The sequence below is a fragment of the Hemicordylus capensis genome, chromosome 7 (assembly GCF_027244095.1).
Source record: "Hemicordylus capensis ecotype Gifberg chromosome 7, rHemCap1.1.pri, whole genome shotgun sequence".
NCBI classification, from domain to species: Eukaryota; Metazoa; Chordata; class Lepidosauria; order Squamata; family Cordylidae; genus Hemicordylus; species Hemicordylus capensis.
In genome coordinates this window covers 28,805,028-28,824,353 of record NC_069663.1, presented here as the reverse complement: position 1 = coordinate 28,824,353, position 19,326 = coordinate 28,805,028, and the positions used below count along the sequence as shown (strand labels likewise).

General features: G+C 57.7%; 1 protein-coding gene across 2 annotated transcripts; it reads left to right on the top strand.

The window, feature by feature from the left end:
* The first annotated feature begins 4,532 nt into the window (after positions 1-4,532).
* Positions 4,533-18,843, top strand: KLC3 (kinesin light chain 3). Of its 2 annotated transcripts, none has more exons than XM_053268915.1 (13): positions 4,533-4,622; positions 9,177-9,569; positions 10,066-10,293; positions 11,760-11,835; positions 13,348-13,573; positions 13,688-13,775; positions 14,053-14,154; positions 15,476-15,649; positions 15,778-15,877; positions 16,208-16,251; positions 17,095-17,228; positions 17,329-17,395; positions 18,339-18,843. In XM_053268915.1, exons 2-13 carry the CDS (start codon positions 9,267-9,269, stop codon positions 18,414-18,416), a joined length of 1,620 nt encoding a protein of 539 aa, XP_053124890.1. In that variant the 5' UTR covers positions 4,533-4,622; positions 9,177-9,266; the 3' UTR covers positions 18,417-18,843. The 2 variants fall into 2 exon arrangements, with proteins under 2 accessions (XP_053124890.1, XP_053124891.1); XM_053268916.1 differs by having other exon boundaries at positions 4,540-4,622; positions 17,329-17,389.
* The last annotated feature ends 483 nt before the right edge of the window (positions 18,844-19,326 follow it).

The following is a 19,326-nucleotide window of genomic DNA, read 5'->3' as shown; positions in this document are numbered from 1 at the left end:
ACGGCCGTGTGACTGTTCCAGCGCCTGCATGCACATTGGCATGGGTGTGCTCTAGAGAGGAGGTGCACCCACACCTTTCCCTCCCTCGGAGATCTGTCTTAATCTGGAGACCCCGGCAGGGAGGAGCTGAGCCCTGAAGGATGACCACTCAGGCAGGCCACACCAACATCATTCCCCAAACAAAACAGGGGCGTTGCTTTGCCAGAGAGGTCCCAGCAGCAGACAGGGACCAGCCCTGATGGAGAAAGACGGTTCGAGAACACCACGTGGTTCTGGGCAGCCAGTGTCAAGGTTTCAAGTTATGGCCCAGACTTGGAAAGTGCCAAATCCACACACAATGTGCTCAAACACAGGAGTAGCAGTGCCCAGTGGGGTGCAAAAAGAGGGACACTTACAACTTTGAGGGAGAAAGGAAAGACATTTCGAAGTGGGGTGGAGAACTGGGTTATAGGCTGGGGGGGGTCAGTAAAACAAGGAAGGAATCATCAAAGGCTTGGGGGGCGCGCTCCATCCGCACCCCTAACCCCTTCTATAATGCCAGCCATTATTTTGTCTGCCACATGCTTGGATTCCCCCCCCCCCATACCCCTATGTTTGTGCAGACAACCAACCATCTAGTGAGGCTCCCAACATTTGGAAACTGCCCTTGCCTCACAGGTGTGGGTGTGCTTAACAGCTCCAAGAAAAACCTCCTGACTATTCCTCTCCCTTCCCTTCGGGGGGGGGGTGACAGAGGGGAAGCTTGAGGAGCACCCCCTCATTTAATTTTTTTGGGGGGAGGAAGAGGAAAGGCAGTTTTGCAGGAGAGATATGGGTTGTTAGCTTTGGTGGCGGGAAGGGGTGAGTCACTAGAGTGTGCAGGAGGGCAGGGAGGGGGAGTTCTCGCTGGTTTAGGGGGACCTGCACCCCTGGTATTGCTGTCCTTGAAGGGGAGCTCAGTACAACTGCAACTCCTCTGTTGTGCTTGCTGTTGTCTGTGCAGAAAACTACCTAGTGTTTGCAGAAGAAGCATTTGGTGCTTGGCCTTTTTCCTATTCGGGGGATTTGAAAGGGATCAAGGGGGCCTAGCCTTGTTCCCACGGCAACCAGCGATGGGCCTCTAGTAGTCAATGCGGCCTGGCCGCTGGTCCTTTGGCCAAGAGATGGGATGTTCTGTTTACTGGTGCACACAGACAGGGCTATGCTGCCCTCTTGTGGCTGGCTCCAGATTTGCCTCAAACTGGGGGGTGGGTTGGGGGAGAGAATCCCAGTAGGCCGAAGGGTCACTAGGTGAAGAAATGCAGCTGCTTCACGCCACAGGTGTGGAAGTCCAGTCCGAACCAGCAGCGGTATAATCCTGCCAGAACACTGGGCAGTGCCCCTGTGTGGAACCGCAGGCCAGAGCTGCCCTTCTGGGCTTCCTGTCTCAAGGTCCGGGCCTGCCTTGTAGCCCAGTCTCTGAACGCTGCCCTTCTTCTGCCCACTTCACTGGCACTGCTGGCCACCCACCGGCACAAGAGCCGGGCTTGGGCGGCCAAAGGCAAGCGCTGAGCAGCACAGCTCAGCTCAGCTGCCCTTGCAAGCCAATCTGCTTGCAGAGAAGCTGAGCGGTGCTGAAAGGCCCTTTGCTCTGATCTGGTTAGTTCAGCTCTCGAATCGCTGCAGAACCTGAGCGACAGGATCGCGGAAGCCGAGCTCTTGCTCTGAATTCACCTGCCCGGAAACCTGGACCGGATGCTTCGCCAAGAAGGAGACTGTGGGTCAGCATGGCCAGACTGGGAGAGGTGTATATCCTCCTCAGAAGTTTGGCCACATGGCCCATGGGAATGTCTGGCCCGTCCCCCTGCCTTTGGGCACACATCTGGGAGTGTCATCCAAATACATGCGTATGTTAAGATCAAATGTTTGCATTCTTTTTTGCACAAACCAGGTAATCAAGAGCAGAGTAAGAAGCCACCTTCTTCCACTTCTGGTTTTTCACACTTGTTAGCCATGGTAGGAGAGAGGACAAGATCACAAGAGCGAGGGAGGGGAAGACGTCACTCGGGAGGGTTCAGGGGAACATAGGCAGCTGCCACAAACTGAGTCAGACCCTCGGTCCATCTAGCTCAGTATTGTCTGCACAGGCTGGCAGCGGCTTCTCCAAGGCTGCAGGCAGGAGTCTCTCTCCCAGCCCTATCTCGTTGGAGATGCTGCCAGGGAGGGAACTGGGAACCTCGATGCTCTTCTCCATCCTCTGCTGAGCGGAACACCTTCCAGTGCTCACACTTCTAGTCTCCCATTCATATGCGACCAGGGCAGACCTTGATTAGCAAAGGGGACAATTCCGTGCTGGCTCCCACCAGACCAGCTCTCCTCCCTGCCCAAAGCCGCATCTCTCTGCTTTTGGCAGGAAGGGGGTGGGCAAGCCATGGAGTCCGTCCGGGGGGGGGGCTGTGTTTTGCACAGTGGCTGGAATTAGCCTCCCAGATCTTTGGCTGGAGACCTCTAGTTATAAGGTGGGGGGGGGGTGGAGGTGCACCCTCTGCTTGGAGACCTCCTTGGGCCACTGTAACACAGCGAGACCCACCGCTTGGACCTCCTCCAAGCACCAGCTGCAGCTGCTGACGGGCACCGGAGCTGAGGCCAGCCGAATGGGAGACACAGCCCAGCGACGTGGTCCTGTCTTGCATCTCAGCCTTCTGCCGAGGCAGCAGTTCTTCTCCTGCAGGCGGCATCCTAGTCCACACCTGCTCACCAGCAGCCCAGTCCAAGGGATCCGCTCAGAGCTTGGTGCTTGCTGGGCCCCCCACACCACAAGGGCAGCAGCAGCAGCAGGAGCTCAGCCGTGCCCATCTAGGCTCCGGTCTCTGCCTGGGGGTGCTGGGCAGCCCCCTCCGCCTCTCTCCCCAGCCACCTGGCTCCTTTCCCTCCTCGATGATTCAAGATAGCTTTGCTTGCTCAGCATCACAGGGTGGGGGAGAAGTCTGGATTTATTGCTGCTCCATAGCTGCCCCTGCTTAGGCACCAGAGCAAGGAGCCGGCTGGCTGGCTGGCTGCTTGCCAGGAGTGCTCTTGCTGGTGGAGCAGAAAGCCGGAGGCCCGTGCCCAGCGTGCTCAGAGGAGGCACTTTCATGCAATATTCAGTGGGTGACTTCAGTCTGCTGCAAGCCCCACCTGGCCCCTCTCCCTACCCCCACCCCGTCTGCTGCTAAATAACCAGTAATTCGTGAAGGTGGTCCTTCTCCAGCCCACCCCAATCTGGCCTTTGCTGACCTTCCCCCACAGGATCGTGCTGGCATGAAACTGTGACATTCGCTTAGAATTAGGGCTGTTGTCCAGGGAAAGCAGCAGGAGTTGATTGATCAAATTACATGGACTCGATTTATAAATTAAGTCTGTACCAGTGTGCATATGACCCAAACAAGCCTCTGGAAGGCTAAACAAGCATCTCTCCTTGTTCTTAGATGGTGCATGTCTAGGAACAGAGGAAGCTGCCTGCTCTTGAGTCAGACCATAGGGCCATCTAGCAAAGCTTACCCAGGCTGGCAGCAGCAGCTCTTGGCTTCTGGGGCCCGCCAGGTGCCTGCCTGCTCGGCCGGCCTTTGGGCTCCTTCCTCCCAGTCTCTTCTGGCAGGGCAGGCAGGGACTTCTGGGGGGCGGGGGGGGAGGCACAGCCACCCAGGGAGGGGCGGCGGCTGCTCTGAAGACCCTTCCCCCGGGACACCAGGGAGGGTGTCTTGTGGTGGCGGCCCCTGGCTGGGCACCTTCTGGCCCACTTTGGCAGCGGCAGCAGCACCCGCTGAGAGAACCAGAAACCCGCCTTGTTGATTACTGTACTCCTTCTGCATCGAGATCCACGAGCCACCCGGGCCACCACCACGCCGTTCTCCCAGGGTGTGTGTGTGTGTTGTGTGTGTGTGACTGTGAGTGAGTGAAGAAGCGCCGCCACGGCCTCCTGAGGACCAGCAGCCCCCCGCCCGACTGCAATGGCCCACCACCAGCAGCGAGAACCCCCCGGAGCCCCGAATCGGCGCGGGCGCGCGTGAAATGCCGGGGCGGCAAGGGGCCTCTGGGTGCGTGCAGAGCGCATTGCCTGGCTTGGCTCCGGGGCTACCGTTCCGTTCCGGCGCCCGTGCCCGCGCCCGCGCCCCCCGGCGGCGGCCAAGATGGAGGGCAGGCAGGGGGCGGCGCAGGCAGGTGAGCCGGCCCAGCTGGGCGGGGAGGAGGAGCCGCGGGGTGCGGGAGGCGAGGCTGCTCTGCTCCGGCATCAGCGCGGCGGCGGGCGGGCGCGAGGCGCTGTGCAGGTGCGGGGATCGGGGCGGGTGGTCGGGCGGGCGGGCGAGCTTTGCCACGGACCCTCGCCCGGCCCGGCCCGGCCCTCTGCAAGGCGGCAACAAGGAGGGAGCCAGCCAGGATGCGCTGCTGCGCGGCTGCTCTCGGGTGGGGCCCGTGGCGGGGGATTTAAGAGGCGGCGGTGTTGTGTCTTTTGCATGGGAGGCAGATCCAGGAATCGGGGCGGGCGGGCAGGCAGGGGGGGAGGGTTGCCTTCGCTTGTCCCCCCTCCCATCTGCGTGCGCCTTTCTTGCAGGAGCAGGAGCAAAGGGGCGCTGGATCCCGCCGCCCCCCCCCGAGCATTCTCCCCCCACCCCTTCCAAAGCCAGGTAAGCAAGCCTTTTGAGCTTCTTGGGAGATCCCAGCGGCAACGCTGCTTACTTGGGCGCAAGCGGCGTGACGGGACTCGGCGGGGCTGGCTTTGGGGTGTGTAGTGGGTGGGGCAGGGCTGGTGCCAGGGGCCTGGTTTGCTTTCTCCTTCCACTGTGGAGTCAACTTTAAAAAGAGTTAGGGGCGGCTCGTGAAGATACCTCAGGCCAGCCTGAGGATAAAACAAAAACATGTTTGCCTCCCTTCCAAAGACCTGCGACGGGAAACCTTAGGAATGTGAGGCTGCGTAGCAAAGTCGGAGGAGCGGAGGGTGTCCATCCCAGCCCTCTGCAGGTTTCCTCCGCGAGAAAAAGTGTGTCCAGGACTGCAGCCCTCGCAGGTGGCTTTCCCAAGGTCTGGAACCAAGAGCCTGGTTGAGATATTGTGCTGGAGGAACCTACAGGTGTCTGTACACTTGCACATGAGTTTGAGTTTGTTTGAATGACTGTGTTCGTGTTAAAAGTGAACCTGGGTACAGGCCCTTCAAATGCAGGGCACAGATGAGAAGTGTACTTTTGTGCCTGCGTTCAGCATAACATGTGAATGACTGGACCTGTGTAGACTGTCCACTCATTGTGCAAGTGTTGAACATAACATGTGAATGGCCTAGTCAGCAAGTTTGAGTTAAGATCAAGAAGTCCAAGCCCCTCTTCCCTGCTCCCAGTAGATTGACTTTAGGTTAAGGTTAGGCCAGCCCTGCTGTATGGGAGGAGAGCTGTTCTTGTGGTAAAAAGGTCAAGTGTGCTGTCCAGTCATGTCAACTCCTGGCACCCACAGAGCTCTGTGGTTTTCTTTGGTAGAATACAGGAGGGGTTGGCCATGGCCTCCTCCCGCGCAGTGTGAGATGATGCCTTCCAGCATCTTCCTAGATCGCTGCTGCCCGATAGAGGCGTTTCCCATCATCTGGGAAACATACCCGCGGGCATTCAAACCGGCAACCTCTGGCTGGCTAAGTCAAGTCATTTCCCTGCTGCGCCAGTGAGCATGAATTGTCTCATTTGCTAAGCAAGGTCCACCTCTGTTTGCATTTGGATGGGTGACTACATATGCGTGCCATAAGAGAGTCTCCTTAGGAGAGGGGGCCATCGCTCAGTGGAAGAGTATCTGCGTGCAAAAGGTCCCAGGTTCAATCCCTGGCAGAATCTCCAGGTCGGGCTGGGAGAGACTCCTGCCTGAAAGAAAGCCACTGCCAGCCGGTGTAGGCAACAGCGAGCAAGGTGGGCCCAATGGTCTGACTCGGTGCAAGGCCGCTTCCTGGGTTCTTAAACCAGGTGGTCCCTGATGTGTGGGTGTGAGATGTTTAAGGGTGGCAAAGAGTGCATGCAACTAACTTGCCCTCCCAGGCTGACTGGCAGTGTGTGTGCAGCCTGGCTGTGAGGGTCTCTCCTCACTACTCCCCCCCCCACCACGTATCTGTGTGTGGGGTGCAGCAGCGTGCCCAGTTTAGCTGTTCATGTCACAGCAGCCGACTGAAAAGAGCTGGGGGTCTGGGAGACTGGCTTTCTTCCCATGTGCAAAATTTTATTTGCATGGTTGCCTGGAGACTATTCCAGCTTGCAGCAATGCAAGTGGTGATTGGCAGGCTTGGAGTGTGTCTCTGTGTGTGTGGGGTGGGTGTGAGGGGTGGGGTATTTTGCAGACTGTAGCAGGAATGAGTAGGACCATGGTCAGCAACTACTTTCACAGGAAGGCCATTTTGAGGGGAAGCTGGAGGATGGTGGCCAGTCTCTCTTGCACACAACTGCGCTTGGCAACTGTGGAGGGAACAGCTTCTACTCCTCGGGTGGCTTTTGGCTGCTGAATCCCTAGCACAGGATTTGGTTCCCAAGTCTCACTGAACATGCACAAAGTTTTCTTACCCCTAGATAATTGCAGCCACCCTCTCCCTGGTCAGACTAGGGGCATAGTGTCAAGGCAGCAGGCTTGAACCCAAGACCTGCTTCTTTTAATGTAAACACTGCTGGTGGGATGCCTTTGCAACCGCCTCCCACTGGAAATGTGTGGTAGGATGGTCAAAATGACATATCAGGGTGGAGGAAGACCGGGGTTCAAATGCCTGCTCAGATTCTCAGATGCTCAGGCAAAGCTGATAGGGTGACCTGGGGCCAGTCAGGATCTCTTGGCCTCCCCTACCTCACAGGGTTGTTGTGCAAATGTCTCCCCAGCCTGACCTGAAGAAAGTACAGCAGACTGTCATAAGACCCTTATGCCAGAGCAAAGACCTTACAAATAAGCCTAGAAGAGTTACTATCCTGAGAATACGGATGGGCCGTTTGCCCCCTGAAAGACAGAAGCTTCTTGTCTTCTGCTTTGCCTGGAGGAGGTCCTTTCTCAACCCAGGCGGCCATGGGAGGGTTATTCCTCATCTCTGCAGTGGTGATTGCGTCAGTTTGGAGTCTGTAGTTCTGGAATCGGTGGCTCCTGTTTGGAAGAAGGGGAGATGTCTTGGGGTAGCAAACATGACTGGTCCCCTTTGCTAAGCAGGGCTTGCCCTGGTTGCATATGAATGGGAGACTAGATGTCTCCCATCTAGGAGAGCCAGCAGAGTGTAGTGGTTAGAGTGCTGGACTAGAACTGGGAAGACCTGAGTTCGAATCCTCATTCAACCATGAAACTCACTGGGTGACTCTTGGCCAGTCATGTATCTCTCAGCCTAACCTGTCTCACAGGGTTATTGTGAGGATAAAGATAACCATGTACGCCACTCTGGGCTCCTCAGAGGAAGAGTGGGATATGAATGAACGAATGTGTGAGCACTGTAAGATATTCCCCTTAAGGGATGGAGCCGCTCTGGGAAGAGCATGAAGGTTCCAAGTTCCCTCCCTGGCAGCATCTCCAAGAGAGGGCTGAGAGAGATTCCTATCGGCAACCTTGGATCGATCTCTGCCAGTCTGTGTAGACAATACTGAGCGAGATGGACCGAGGGTCTGACTCTGTATCTGGCAGCTTCCTAGGTTCCTGGATGATGCTGAGTTGGCACCTTGAGTTGGCACATGGCTGTGGGTGCGGGAGCAGTTCTGTGATCCTGGGCAGGCATGCAGCTGGGCCCAGGGCCAGGGTCTTGGCCTGCAAAAGCTGATGGGTTGCTCTGGTGGCCGCAGAGAAGACTTGTGAATATGACACTGGCCTATATGCTACAGTCAGCTGCAGTGGGGTGATGGGAGTTGTAGTTCAGCAACAGCAGGATGGCAGAGGTTGCCTCCCCCTGGCCTAGACAGAACGTCGCTGGTCTAGTTAGTTGCTGGTTTTATTATTTTAAAGTTTCCTTTCACGAAGCAGCATGCAAAAGAATAACGACTATAATTTGAAAAGCCTGCTGGGGTGTTTGAAATGTGACCGCTGGTTGTGCGTGGCTGGAGCTTCGTCAGTGCTGGCTGCTGGCTGTGGTGAGGGTGCCGTTGCTGGCCTGCTCTGCACCGCACCTGGCAAACTACTGGGGCTGAGCAGTGGTGACGCTAGGCTGGGGATGCTGGGCCTGCCAACGATGGCGGCTCCTTGCCTGGGAACTGGTGTGGTCTGAAACCGGGAGCGGGTGTGTCGTCCTCGCCTCTGAAGAGCAGGCGTGTGAGGCTGCGCACGGCAGCGGAGAGGCCTCAGCCGGCTAACGCGTTGCTGCTTGCTGTGATGGAGGCGTCAGGCTGGTGGGACTGGTTCTGGAAAGACGGAGGTGGCATGCCTCTCCCAGCAGGCCGCCTGCCTCCCCAAGTGGTGAGGGAGCGGACCCAGCCTCGCCCCGCCTGACGTGGGTGTTCTCAGGAGGTTTTGCCGGAGCCTCCACGATCCAAGGGATCTCCTACCTAGCTAATGGGCTCCCCTGGCCCTTGGGAGGCGGGATTCTGGTCTGAGTCCCTCAGTTCCAAACCCCGACTGGAATGGCATCCCATGCCAGCCCTGTCACAGAGATCAGTTGCTCAGCACTTCTGAATTCCATGTCTTCTCATGAAAGGGGAGAGGGGAAGTGAGGAAAGGTGATTCCCCCCCCCACACACACCCCATCATGACTGCATGGTTTTCTGTTTCCCAATGACCTCCATTCTAGATTGAAAGGATCTAGAGCAACAAGAAACTCTCAGTTTGAAGCAGGACCTGTGTTTGGTGCTGGCTCTGAGCTGTGGAAAGAGCCTGTCTCTGAGAACACCGAAAGGCCCTTGTTTCTTCTGTGGAAAAGGACGTATGGTTCCGCTGGCAGTGCCTGAGAGATTTTTAAAAGTCGGGTCTCTGAGAATGTGCTGAGGGCCTTGCTTTCACCACAAAGTAACCCTCGCTTCTGGAACGGGGGCGGGGGGGAGCTCCCATCTCATAGGAACGTAAGTTCAGCCCTGCTGGATCAGGCCCAAGAAAGCCTGTCGAGTCCACCAGAGAGTCCACCTCTGAGGAGTCCACAGCCAAGAGGTGAGAGCCTGAGGCCCCCTCTCCTGCGGTTGCTCCCCTGCAACTGGCATGTAGGGGCCTCTTGCCTCTGGGGCTGGAGGGTGAGTCTCCCCAACCACCCTTGTCCTCTTTCTCCTTTTTAGAAGCTGAGCGCCAGAAGAGGGGAGAGGCTCCCCTGGGGCCCTTGGCACCCACTGCTGTCTCCTTCCCTTCCCCGCTGACTGGGTCGCGCCATGTCCATCTTGGTGGGAGTGGGCGACAGCCAGCCGGAGAAAATGACGGCCGACGACATCATTGTCAACACGCGTCAGGTGATGAAGGGCCTGGAGGCCCTGCGGAGTGAGAACAAGAGCATCCGCCAGCGGCTGCAGGAGGCCTTGCTGAAGGAACGGCAGCTGCTGAGCGAGAGGGAGGAGGCCGTGGTGGCGGTAGCCACCGAATCCATGGAGGTGCAGGCCCTGGAACTTCTGGAGGAGAAACATGACCTTGTCTGCAAGAGCCTGGAAGGGATTGAGCTGGGCATTGCGGAAGCACAGGTAGCGGTGGGGTGGCTCCTGGTCTCCCTCGTGGTGCTGCCCGGTTACAAACTGGCTGCAGTCGTAGCCCTGTGTCCATTGGCTGAGCTGCTGTGACATCATGGGATGTTCACGAGTGTTCTAACTGCTCAAGGAGCCGGTGCCGGCAATAGGACGTTGACTGGCCCTGTGAGGGAAGTGGCAGGTTGGTTTGGCTGGCGGGAAAATGTCTCCTGGGGGGGGGGGGAAGGAGTCATGTGCTTGGAGGGGGCGATGGAGCTGTGGCCGTGGAAAGGGAGAACGCAGTGTGAAGGAGACAGGAAGGGGGGGTGGTTGGGATGAGGAGGGGGCCACCTCCACCTTCGGTATGGCAGCTGGTGCGTTCTTGGGACAGACACTGGTTGGCTTGCAGAAGCTTGAGGGGGGGTGGGAGAGGACGCTCCCCCCCGCGCGCGCCCAGGGGCAGGGCTCCTCCCAGTGTCCTGACCTCCCTCCCTCCCTCCCCCCCTCCCCACAGATGATGATTGCTCTGTCCTCTCACATGGGGGCTCTGGAGGCGGAGAAGCAGAAGCTGCGGGCGCAAGTGAAGCGCCTCTGCCAGGAGAACCTGTGGCTGCGGGACGAGCTGGCGGCCACTCAGCGGCGGCTGCAGCACAGCGAGCAGTCGGTAGCCCAGCTGGAGGAGGAGAAGAAGCACCTGGAGTTCCTGAGCCAGCTCAAGCAGTACGACCCCAAAGAGGATCAGGTCAGGCCGGGGGGCGTTGCCAGAGCATGGCCTGAGGGCGCCCAGGCCAGGCACCAGGCAGCTGAGGCCCAGCGGGTGCGGGTGTGGGCAGTGCCTGGGTGGGGATCCACACGTGCCCCCTTTGGGGATGGGGCCAGAGCCCCTGCGGTCCATGCAGGCATCTCCAGGCGGCGCTGGGGAAGACTCCTGCCCGGAACCCCCAGGGAGCCGCTGCCTGGCAGTGTGGGCTGTGTGGAGCTGGATGGGCCCCGGTTCTGCTCCGTCTTGGTATCGGGCAGCTTCCTGTGCCCCTAGCATTTCCCCTCAGTCGTGAGGAGCCGGGAAGCAGCCCGAGGAGGCAGCTGGGGTTGCTCCTCTCTCTCCTGCCTGCAGGCTGGCCATTCGTCAGGTGCGCTGAACTGAAACTCAGGGCCCGGTTCATCAGTGGAAACATCTTTGAGCTTAGCTGTTAAACCTGCAGTTGGAGACACCCTCTTGTTGGGAAGCAAAGGAAAGAGTTTGTTTTTAGATGGTGCACACATCTGTCACAAACCCTAGAAGAGGCGTTCCCTCCTGTATGAGAGAAGGCCTCTTCTCTGTTGGTGCTTGCCACCTACAGTTTTTGCAAATACTTGTATTAATAATAGTGATAATGCTGTTTTTAAAAAATCTGCTGTTTGAATGGATTGGGGGGGGCAGCCTGCCTGCCTAGACACTCTCCCTCGTCCCTGGACTAATGCCAGGGATTGGGGCTGACTGTTAGATTCCTCAGTGCTGGAGGGGAAGGCCACTTTGCACAGGCTCAGAAGTCTTTTCCACATCTTTCAAGACTGAGCCAGGCTCTGGAAATGCATTTGGAGGCTGATTTCTGAGTTTGATATTTATACCTTTTTGAAAGTGGAATTGTGGAATGTCTTGGGACAGGAGGGGAACTCAGATCTCATACCAAGAATAAATTCTACCAAAATTGGAAATGCTGGCTTCTGAGTTCTGCCTAGGCTTAGGACAGACCAAACAAGTTCTCCTTCACGTAATTATTACTTTATAGGATTTGCTGCCATAAGACGTGGTGGTTATGGCCAGTAACCTAGATGGCTTTGCAAGGGGATTAGACCCTTAGATGGAGAAGGAAAGATCCACCGGTGGCTATTAGTCGTCATGACTAAATGAAACCTCCAAGATCAGAGGCAGTCTATCACAGGGTTTTAAGTACTAAAGGCAAAGAACAAACTAGGGCTGTTGCCTTCAGCTTATGCTTGTTGATCCCAGAGGATCTTGTTGGCTTCTTTGGGAAGCTGGCTGAGACAGATCTGTACCCTGATCCAACAGGACTCTTCTTGCATTCTTAACTAGACACCGCCCTTATGACTCCAAGCTTTGCTCTGTACCCTTAAGGCCCAGAAACATGACTTTGAAAACAAGTAGCACATGCAATGAAGCACATGCAATGAGGCCTCTGCCGTGACAGTTCCCCCATCTCACTGCAGGTGGAGGAGGACGCTGACCAGCGCAAGGACAGCCTGTCTTCGCTTTTCCCCAGCGATGATGATGAACAGAGGCAGGGTGTGTATTTGGGACCGTGATGGTGGATGGGATGGGTGGGTGGCAGCTATTTAGGGAGGTGGAAACTTGCAGTGACCAGCTGCTTATCACACCGAAGAGAGAGGTGTGGCATGTTGCAACCTGTGTTCTCTCTAATTTTTGTCATCTGTGTGCAGAATGAGTTTTGTTCTGAGTGGTAGTATCAAGGCAGTGTGTGCGCACAGGCATTCAGGGTGGGACCTTCCTGATTCAGCCTGAGTGGGATCTAAAATGAACTTAGCGGACATCAGAAAATGTGTGAGCGCACGCACATGCTCACGCCTTAGAGGGAACAGTGGATGCAGCCAACACGAACTACTTTTCTTGTAAGGGTGAAGGTTGCAATTTAGGCTGTCCAGAGACTCCATAAGAATCCTGTCCAAGCATCTCTAACTGGACATGATGTGGAGAAAGTGGCTGGAGAGAAGTTCTTCTCCCTTTCTCATGGTACAAGAATGAAGGGATCATCCACTGAAATGGGTGGGCGGCAAATTCAGGACGGACAGAAGAACGTTCTCCTTCACACAATGCACAGTTAGTTCATATAGTGCGTTGCCACAATGTGGGGTGTTGCCCATTTGTTTCTGTAGCTTTGACAGGGGATCAGACAAATTTGTGGAGGAAGAGCTCCCAGCAAATGGTTTTCAGGGGTATACTTCCTTTGAACATGGAAGTTCCATCAGGCTTAATAGTCAGTGGGAGACCTCTCTGTCTCTCTTAAAGTAATCCAGGCCAATGACCTTCACTCTGCCTTGGTGCCAGTGAATTCCATTAGTCATGGTGTGAAGGAATTTCTCCTGTCTGTCCGGAATCTCCTGCCAATTATGTTTGTTGAGTGACCTGCAAGTTCTAGTATTATGAGACACAAAGGGGGAAAGTATCCACACCATGTATAATGTGATAAAGCTCATTTGAATGGGAGACTTGATGTGTGAGCCCTGTAAGATCTTCCCCTTAGGGGATAATGGGGCCACTCTGGGAAGAGCAGAAGGTTCCAAGTTCCCTCCTTGGCGACATCTCCAAGATAGGGCTGAGAGAGATTCCTGCCTGCAACCTGGGAGAAGCTGCTGCCAGTCTGTGAAGACAATGCTGAGCTGGATAGACCAGTGGTCTGATTCAGTGTATGGCAGCTGCCTATGTTCCTATGAGGTCCCTCCTTGGGTATCTTTGTTCATAAACTAAAAAGCTCCAAATGTGGCCTTTCCCTGGAGAGAAGATGCTGTGCCCTCTTGATCCTTTTGGTCCTTTTCTTCGGCACCTTTCCCAACCCTACAACATCTTTTCAAGATGAGGTGTCCAGAACTGTACACAGTGCTCCAAGTGTGGCCACGCCAGAGATCTGCCTAAGGGGGCTGGAGGAATCCTTCCTGGGTCCAGGATGTTGTCCTCCTCCTCCACTCCCCCCAGAGCCCTTAGGCTGCGTAGGGAGGCTGAGGGGTCTGACCCAGGCAGGCAGCCCCACTTCCACTGGCCCTTGCCCCTCTCCCTCCGCAGGGGGCCACGGCCCAAGTGCCGCTGCTTCGGCAGCCCAGCAAGGCGGCTACGAGATCCCAGCACGCCTGCGCACGCTGCACAACCTGGTCATCCAGTATGCCTCTCAGGGACGCTACGAAGTGGCCGTGCCCCTCTGCAAGCAGGCGCTGGAGGACCTGGAGAAGAGCTCCGGCCACAGCCACCCAGATGTGGCCACCATGCTCAATATCCTGGCCCTGGTCTACAGGTGAGGGGGGCCGTCTGGGATGGAGCCCAAAGGAGCCAGCTCTCTGCCCTGCAGGGCTGGTGGGAGCAGAAGACGCTTGGGACCCAGCGCCCTCTCCTCCTCCTCCTCCTGCAGGGACCAGAATAAGTACAAGGAAGCCACGGAGCTGCTGAACGACGCCCTGGACATCCGGGAGCAGACCTTGGGAGTCGAGCACCCTGCGGTAAGGGCCGGGGGTCCCTGCGGAGGGAGGCCTGCCGCTCTCTGGGTGGCCATTGAGGGGGCTCTGTGCTCCCAGGGGAGCGGAGGGCCTGTTTGAGGAGCCATCCGGCTAAGCTGGGCCCTTTGCAGGGTCTCAAGCGGGGGGGGGGGGGGCCTGCAGCCTGCAACAGCTGCTTGTTGGCCAGAGACCCACCAGAGGACTGGCAGGAATGTGATGGTTTGAGGCTTTGGGGGGAGAGTGAGGAGGGCCCGACTGACTTGCTGCCCCCCCCCCACAGGTGGCTGCCACCCTAAACAACCTGGCTGTTCTCTATGGCAAGCGAGGCAAATACAAGGAGGCAGAACCGCTTTGCAAGCGAGCCCTGGAGATCCGCGAGAAGGTGAAGGCCTCGAGAGCAAGGCGGTGTTGCTTCTGGGCTTTGAAAGATAGACCAGTACTGCTGCCCCAAGGAAAGCAGAATGAATGATGCAGCTTGGCTGTGCGCTTTGTAGTCATGGGGCGGGAGGCGGAATCGGGGCCACTGGAGCCCAGCCCTGTGCAGGAAATCCTGCTTGGAATCCAGCGTCTGAGACTTGCGACGTAGCTTGCAAGCCTCCAAGCAACCTTAAGGGCTAGAAACGTGTTTGCTTTTTTAAAAAATACCAGGATTGCCATGATAATTTAGGCATCCAGTGCTGGGTTTTGATGAGGCATGATGGAATGCACAAATTTTTCCTTAAACCGACTTCAAAGTCGCATTTCAATGGCGCACACACAGAGTCTAATTCTGGTGGCTGACTATAAGTTGATCTTTGTAATGGTGGGAAGTCATTAGCTGGGTGGGCTTTCCAAGGAGTGTCAGTTTCACAGATTCAAGTTTGTTTGTGGCAGGAAAAAAGGAAAAACAAGAAATCAGCTGTTGCACAGCCCAGATCATGGGGTGTGTGTGTGTGTGTGTGTGTACACACCCTGTGAGGGCTGGCAGGCTCCACCCCTTTGCCACACGTGTGTTCAGACTCCCATCTGCTCATCACATTGAATACTGCGTCAAGGCATGCAAGTGTACACGCATAACCATGTTGCAGCCCTCTATGTTGCAGCCTGCTTATGTACATTCACTGGATGCCAAGAAGACGGAGCATCGTTGGTTAATGGGGTTAGTGTTTATGTAAGTGTGCAGAAGTTAATGCTACGTGACGTTATACGGTCCCCCCCCCACCCCAAGACCTGCATTTTGCATATTTTAGAAATGGTGGGAATTTGCTGGGTGGAGCGGGGAGATGGGGTTTCAACATTCCCCCCCCCCAACTGTATGCCTGAAAGAGTCCTGTGGGTGGTGTGTACAAGCTGAGGAGAAGACAAGGAGATAAGAGCTGGCGGGGAGGGGGGGGCAGCCTGGGCAGAGCGATGCAGCCCTGGCCACTGGGAGACCAGTTGCCCTGTGTAGCAGGTTGGTTTGCAAACCAAAATATTCTTGTAATTTCTAAAAGTTCCTTGGCCACCATGAGGACTAGATGCTTGCTTTTTGGGAAACTGAAACTTGGTTTGAGAGGCAGCCCAGAGTACTTGCGTGTGGTTGGGGGACATAGAATGTGTGCAAAACTGATTTATTGCATGCTGTGGGTGGCAAATTTTGGATCAAGAAATGGGGTGGCGGGGTGGGCCCAGGTAATCAAGCTCTGAGCCCTCCCTGAAGTGTGTGCTCCTTTCCCCTGGATCAGGTGCTGGGTACGGACCACCCGGATGTGGCCAAACAGCTGAACAACTTGGCGCTGCTGTGTCAGAACCAGGGCAAGTTTGAGGAGGTGGAGCAATACTACCAGCGGGCTCTCTGCATCTACCAGACCCGGCTGGGTCCCAACGACCCCAATGTCGCCAAAACCAAAAACAACCTGGTAAATTGGGGGTGGGGTGTGTGCATGTGCCTGCACACTGAGGAAGAGCTGTTCAGCAGCCCGGTTGGTAGGGTCTGTGTGGTGTAGGCACCCTGCCTGCTTCTGTGGCCCCCTTTCCCCCTCTCCAGGCTTCCTCGTACCTGAAACAGGGCAAGTACCCCCAGGCAGAGGAGCTGTACAAGGAGATCCTCTCCTCCCACGACCAGGACCTGATCAACCACCGGGGCGGTAAGCTTTGCCCGGCAGAGGGGTGTGCATGGCTGCCTCTCCTCCAAGACCCTGGAGGGAAGGGAGGCCCCCCCCCCCGCCCCCATGCAGGAATCTGTGTGACCTGTGAGGCTGCTTGGCTCAGGGGGCTCAGCTCAGGGGTCTCTCCAGGGTCCCAGGCAGAGTTCAGCTCCCTGAAACCCTTTTAACTGGAAATGCCAGAGACTGAACTGGGACTCTGTGTGTGCCAAGCAGTTGCTCTAACCATTGAGCTATGGGGAGTTACTTCCTTCTCAAAAGATGGGGTGGCTCTATGAGTGTCTTCCTCCCCCCCCCCCCGCAATCTTTCAGATGAGAGCAGAATGGGAGTTGGAAGAGGTGCTCAGCAAGGCCAGGTAAGTGTCAGGGCAGGGTCTCTTTTGGGAAGCCCCTCCGGTGGGCTTGTTGCAAAATCCCCCATGCAGTGCTGTTCTCCCCATCTTTCTGGATAGGCCCTGTTCCTCCTCCTTCCCTTTCTGCTGGAGGGTTGGAGCTTTTTTGGAAGGGCTGAAGCCAAGCTTGCTCCCTTCACAGAGTTTTGAGAGTTGGAGGTCTTCTCATCTAACCCCATTTGAAAGGGATCCTTTCATCGGAGTCTGTCGGGGATTGAACCTGGGACCTCCTGCCTGCAAAACAGGTGTCCCACCACTGATGCAGGCCCTCTCTCTCCTGCTGCGGTGGCGCCCCTGCCCCTGGTAGCGAGAGGCATCGTGCCTCTGAGGCTGGAGGTGGCCCACAGCCACCAGACCAGTAGCCATGGATAGCCCTGCCCTCCTCGAATCTGTCTAAGCCCCATCCAAGCTGGTGGCCCTCCCCACATCCCATGGCAAGGAATTCCATACATTCACTCTGTGCTGTGTGAAAAAGGACTTTTTCACTTGTCGGTCCTAAATTTCCCAACCTTCAGTTTCATGGGATGGTCCCTGGTTCTAGTGTTGTGTGAGAGAGGGAGAGAAATATTGCTCTCCGGCCACCCTCTCCACCTCGATCCTGCCTCCCCTGAGTTGCCTCTTTTCCAAGGTCAAGAGCCCCAGCAGGGCTGCCTTGGGGGCCCTCCAAGGCCAGCCCTTGGTTGGTTGGGTAGTGAGGGAGGCCGCTGCCTCCTGCCGAGTCAGAGCCTTGGCCCACCGCCGGACTGGCAGTGGTGGCGGCGGCGGCTTCCCTCCCACAGGCCCTCTTCCTCCCCTTCTCTTGGCCAGGATTCCTTGGGGAGCCTGAGACGCAGCAGCTCCTTCTCTCGATTCCGCGAGTCCCTCAAGCGCAGCAGCGAGAAACTGGTCTCCCGCCTCAAAGGGGAAGGGGTCCGGCGCCCCATGGCCCCGCCGGCGGCTGGGTAAGTCTGGCGCCGCCCTGCAGCGGCTGGAGGCAGCAGCCTTGGCTTCCAACCTTGGGCAAGGAGCTCAGAGCTTGACAGGCATGTCTTGTCCGCACAGGATGAAGCGGGCCACCTCCCTGAACACCTTGCACGTGGGCGAGAGGCCGGCTGCCGGTGCGGTGAGTGTGAGTGAGGCTGCTCCTGGACACCAGTGGGGAGGCGGCGGCTGGACAAACCGGGCTGGCTTGGGGGGCCTGCCCCCGTCCCCCTGGGATGTGCGCCTTGCAGCTCTCCCTGGCTGGCCGGTTGTCCTTCTCCAGGGCTGCCCCAGGCCATGCTCTTGCAGCCTGTGGGGGCTGGCCAACCCACTTGGGCTACAGCCTCTCCAGCGGCTGGTGGGCTGCAGCCCCCACCTCCCCCCCCCAGCTGTAATGTGATGCCACCCCTGCCCTAGAGAACCTTCCAGCTTTGCTCAGGAGGGGGCGGGTGGAGGAGGACACTGAGGAGCCAGAGACTGGGCACGTGCAGCGTCGGTTGTACCTGCTAGAGCTCCAAGGAGGGGGCAGACCCAAATGCCGCCCTGCTGCTCCTGCAGAGAGAGGGGCTGCAGGAAGGAGCTGGAGGCGGGAGGCAGAAGCTGTCCTGCCCCGAGTGGCAGCCTTGTTTCGTCTGGCTCCCGTCTTGTCCGCACTGTGACAGGCAGTGGCTCTCCTGGGTTGCAGACGAGGGTCCTTCCCTATGGCCGAAGCTGCCTACAGTCTAAGGGGAGGGACGTGATCCAGCAGGGGACGACTAGGAGCCGAGAGGGGACAGGAGCTGCCTGTCTTAAGGAGTGTGGGGGGGGGGTGCCGCTGCCTCTGGTTCCTGGCAGCTCCAGTGGCTCCTCTCTCTTCCTCCTGCCCCCGCCCCCGGTCAATGAGAGCTGTGCTGCCTGCAGTTCACCACGCAGCTCTACCAGGCGAATGGCCAGCCTGCAGGTAGCATGGGGCAGGAGAGAGCAGGGAGAGGGGCAAACAGAGCTCCAGGAAGGAAGGACGGAGGGAGAGGCGGCTGTGCCTCCTTTGCCACCCCCCACCCTCTGGCTCCTTAGACGGCGGTGCTAGCGTGATGTCTGTCTCCTCCCTGCAGCAGCCCGCCAGGAGCCTGACCAACTTGTGCAGCCTCAGCTCCAGCGCGCAGGACCTCGTGCACAGCGGCTCCCCCTAGGACTGCTCCACGCCCCTCCGCTTCCCTCTTGCTGGCAACCAATGTTGGAGCTCTTCTCTCCCGCTGGGCTTGTGGGGCTCCAGCACCCGGAGCAGGCTTTAACTCGCTCTCTGGCCAGCCAGGGACCGCCAGCCCCGCTCTGGCCCCCGGAGGCTGCCCACTCCTGCCTGCCCAAAGAGAGCCCCCTTTCCTCCCGACGGGCTGGGAGGGGCCGTGCTCTGGCCCAGAGCAGCTGCTATTTCTCAGGGAGTCGGGGGCCGCAAGCGGCCCCGCCCGGAGGCCACCATGGCCCTCACTGCAGCCGTCCGCCCTCTGCACGCCAGCCGGCCAGAATGGCTGCTTGGACCACCCCGCCACGGCCACTATTTATCCTATTTATGTATGAGGGACTGTACCCTCCCCCTCAATAAAGGTGGCTGTCAGTGGACATGAAGCCTTCTCTAGGCTTGGGGGGGCGGGGGGGGCTTCTGTGTCTGAGGAGTGGGGAGAAGGACCACTGCCTGCCCCAGCTGCTGCCGCTCACCCACAGGCCTGCCAGCATTGAGCCGGTCAGCCAAAGAGAACGTGGGGGGCAGGTCCACAAGAGATTCTGCCGGTTAGGGTTAGCGCAGGAAGGCAGGAGCCCTCCGCTGGGCTGGGCATCTGAGAGGGACTGGAACCTCCCCGGTTGCAGCCATCTTCTGGCCCCCTACTCCATAACTACTTCAGTGGAGGGGGGGGGAGCAGGGCGTTCTCTTGTCCCCAGCGGGGCCCGAGCCCATTGCTCTCCGCTCCCCCCATGCAGGACCCGAAGGCAGCCGGCCTCTCCAGCCACTGGGGCTCCGCCGGGCTGCCTCAGCCCCTCTCTGTTCAGCGCAGCCCTCACAAGCGCAGAGGCCGGCGGGGCCAGAGGCGGCAGGGGACGCTGGGC

Excerpts from the sequence above, each read along its gene's own strand:
- KLC3 (XM_053268915.1), top strand. The coding sequence starts at position 9,267 with ATGTCCATCTTGGTGGGAGTGGGCGACAGCCAGCCGGAGAAAATGACG. Across the intron at positions 17,229-17,328 it reads ATGGCCCCGCCGGCGGCTGG|GATGAAGCGGGCCACCTCCC; the intron begins GTAAGTCTGGCG and ends TTGTCCGCACAG. Across the intron at positions 17,396-18,338 it reads CGGCTGCCGGTGCGGTGAGT|CAGCCCGCCAGGAGCCTGAC; the intron begins GTGAGTGAGGCT and ends TCCTCCCTGCAG.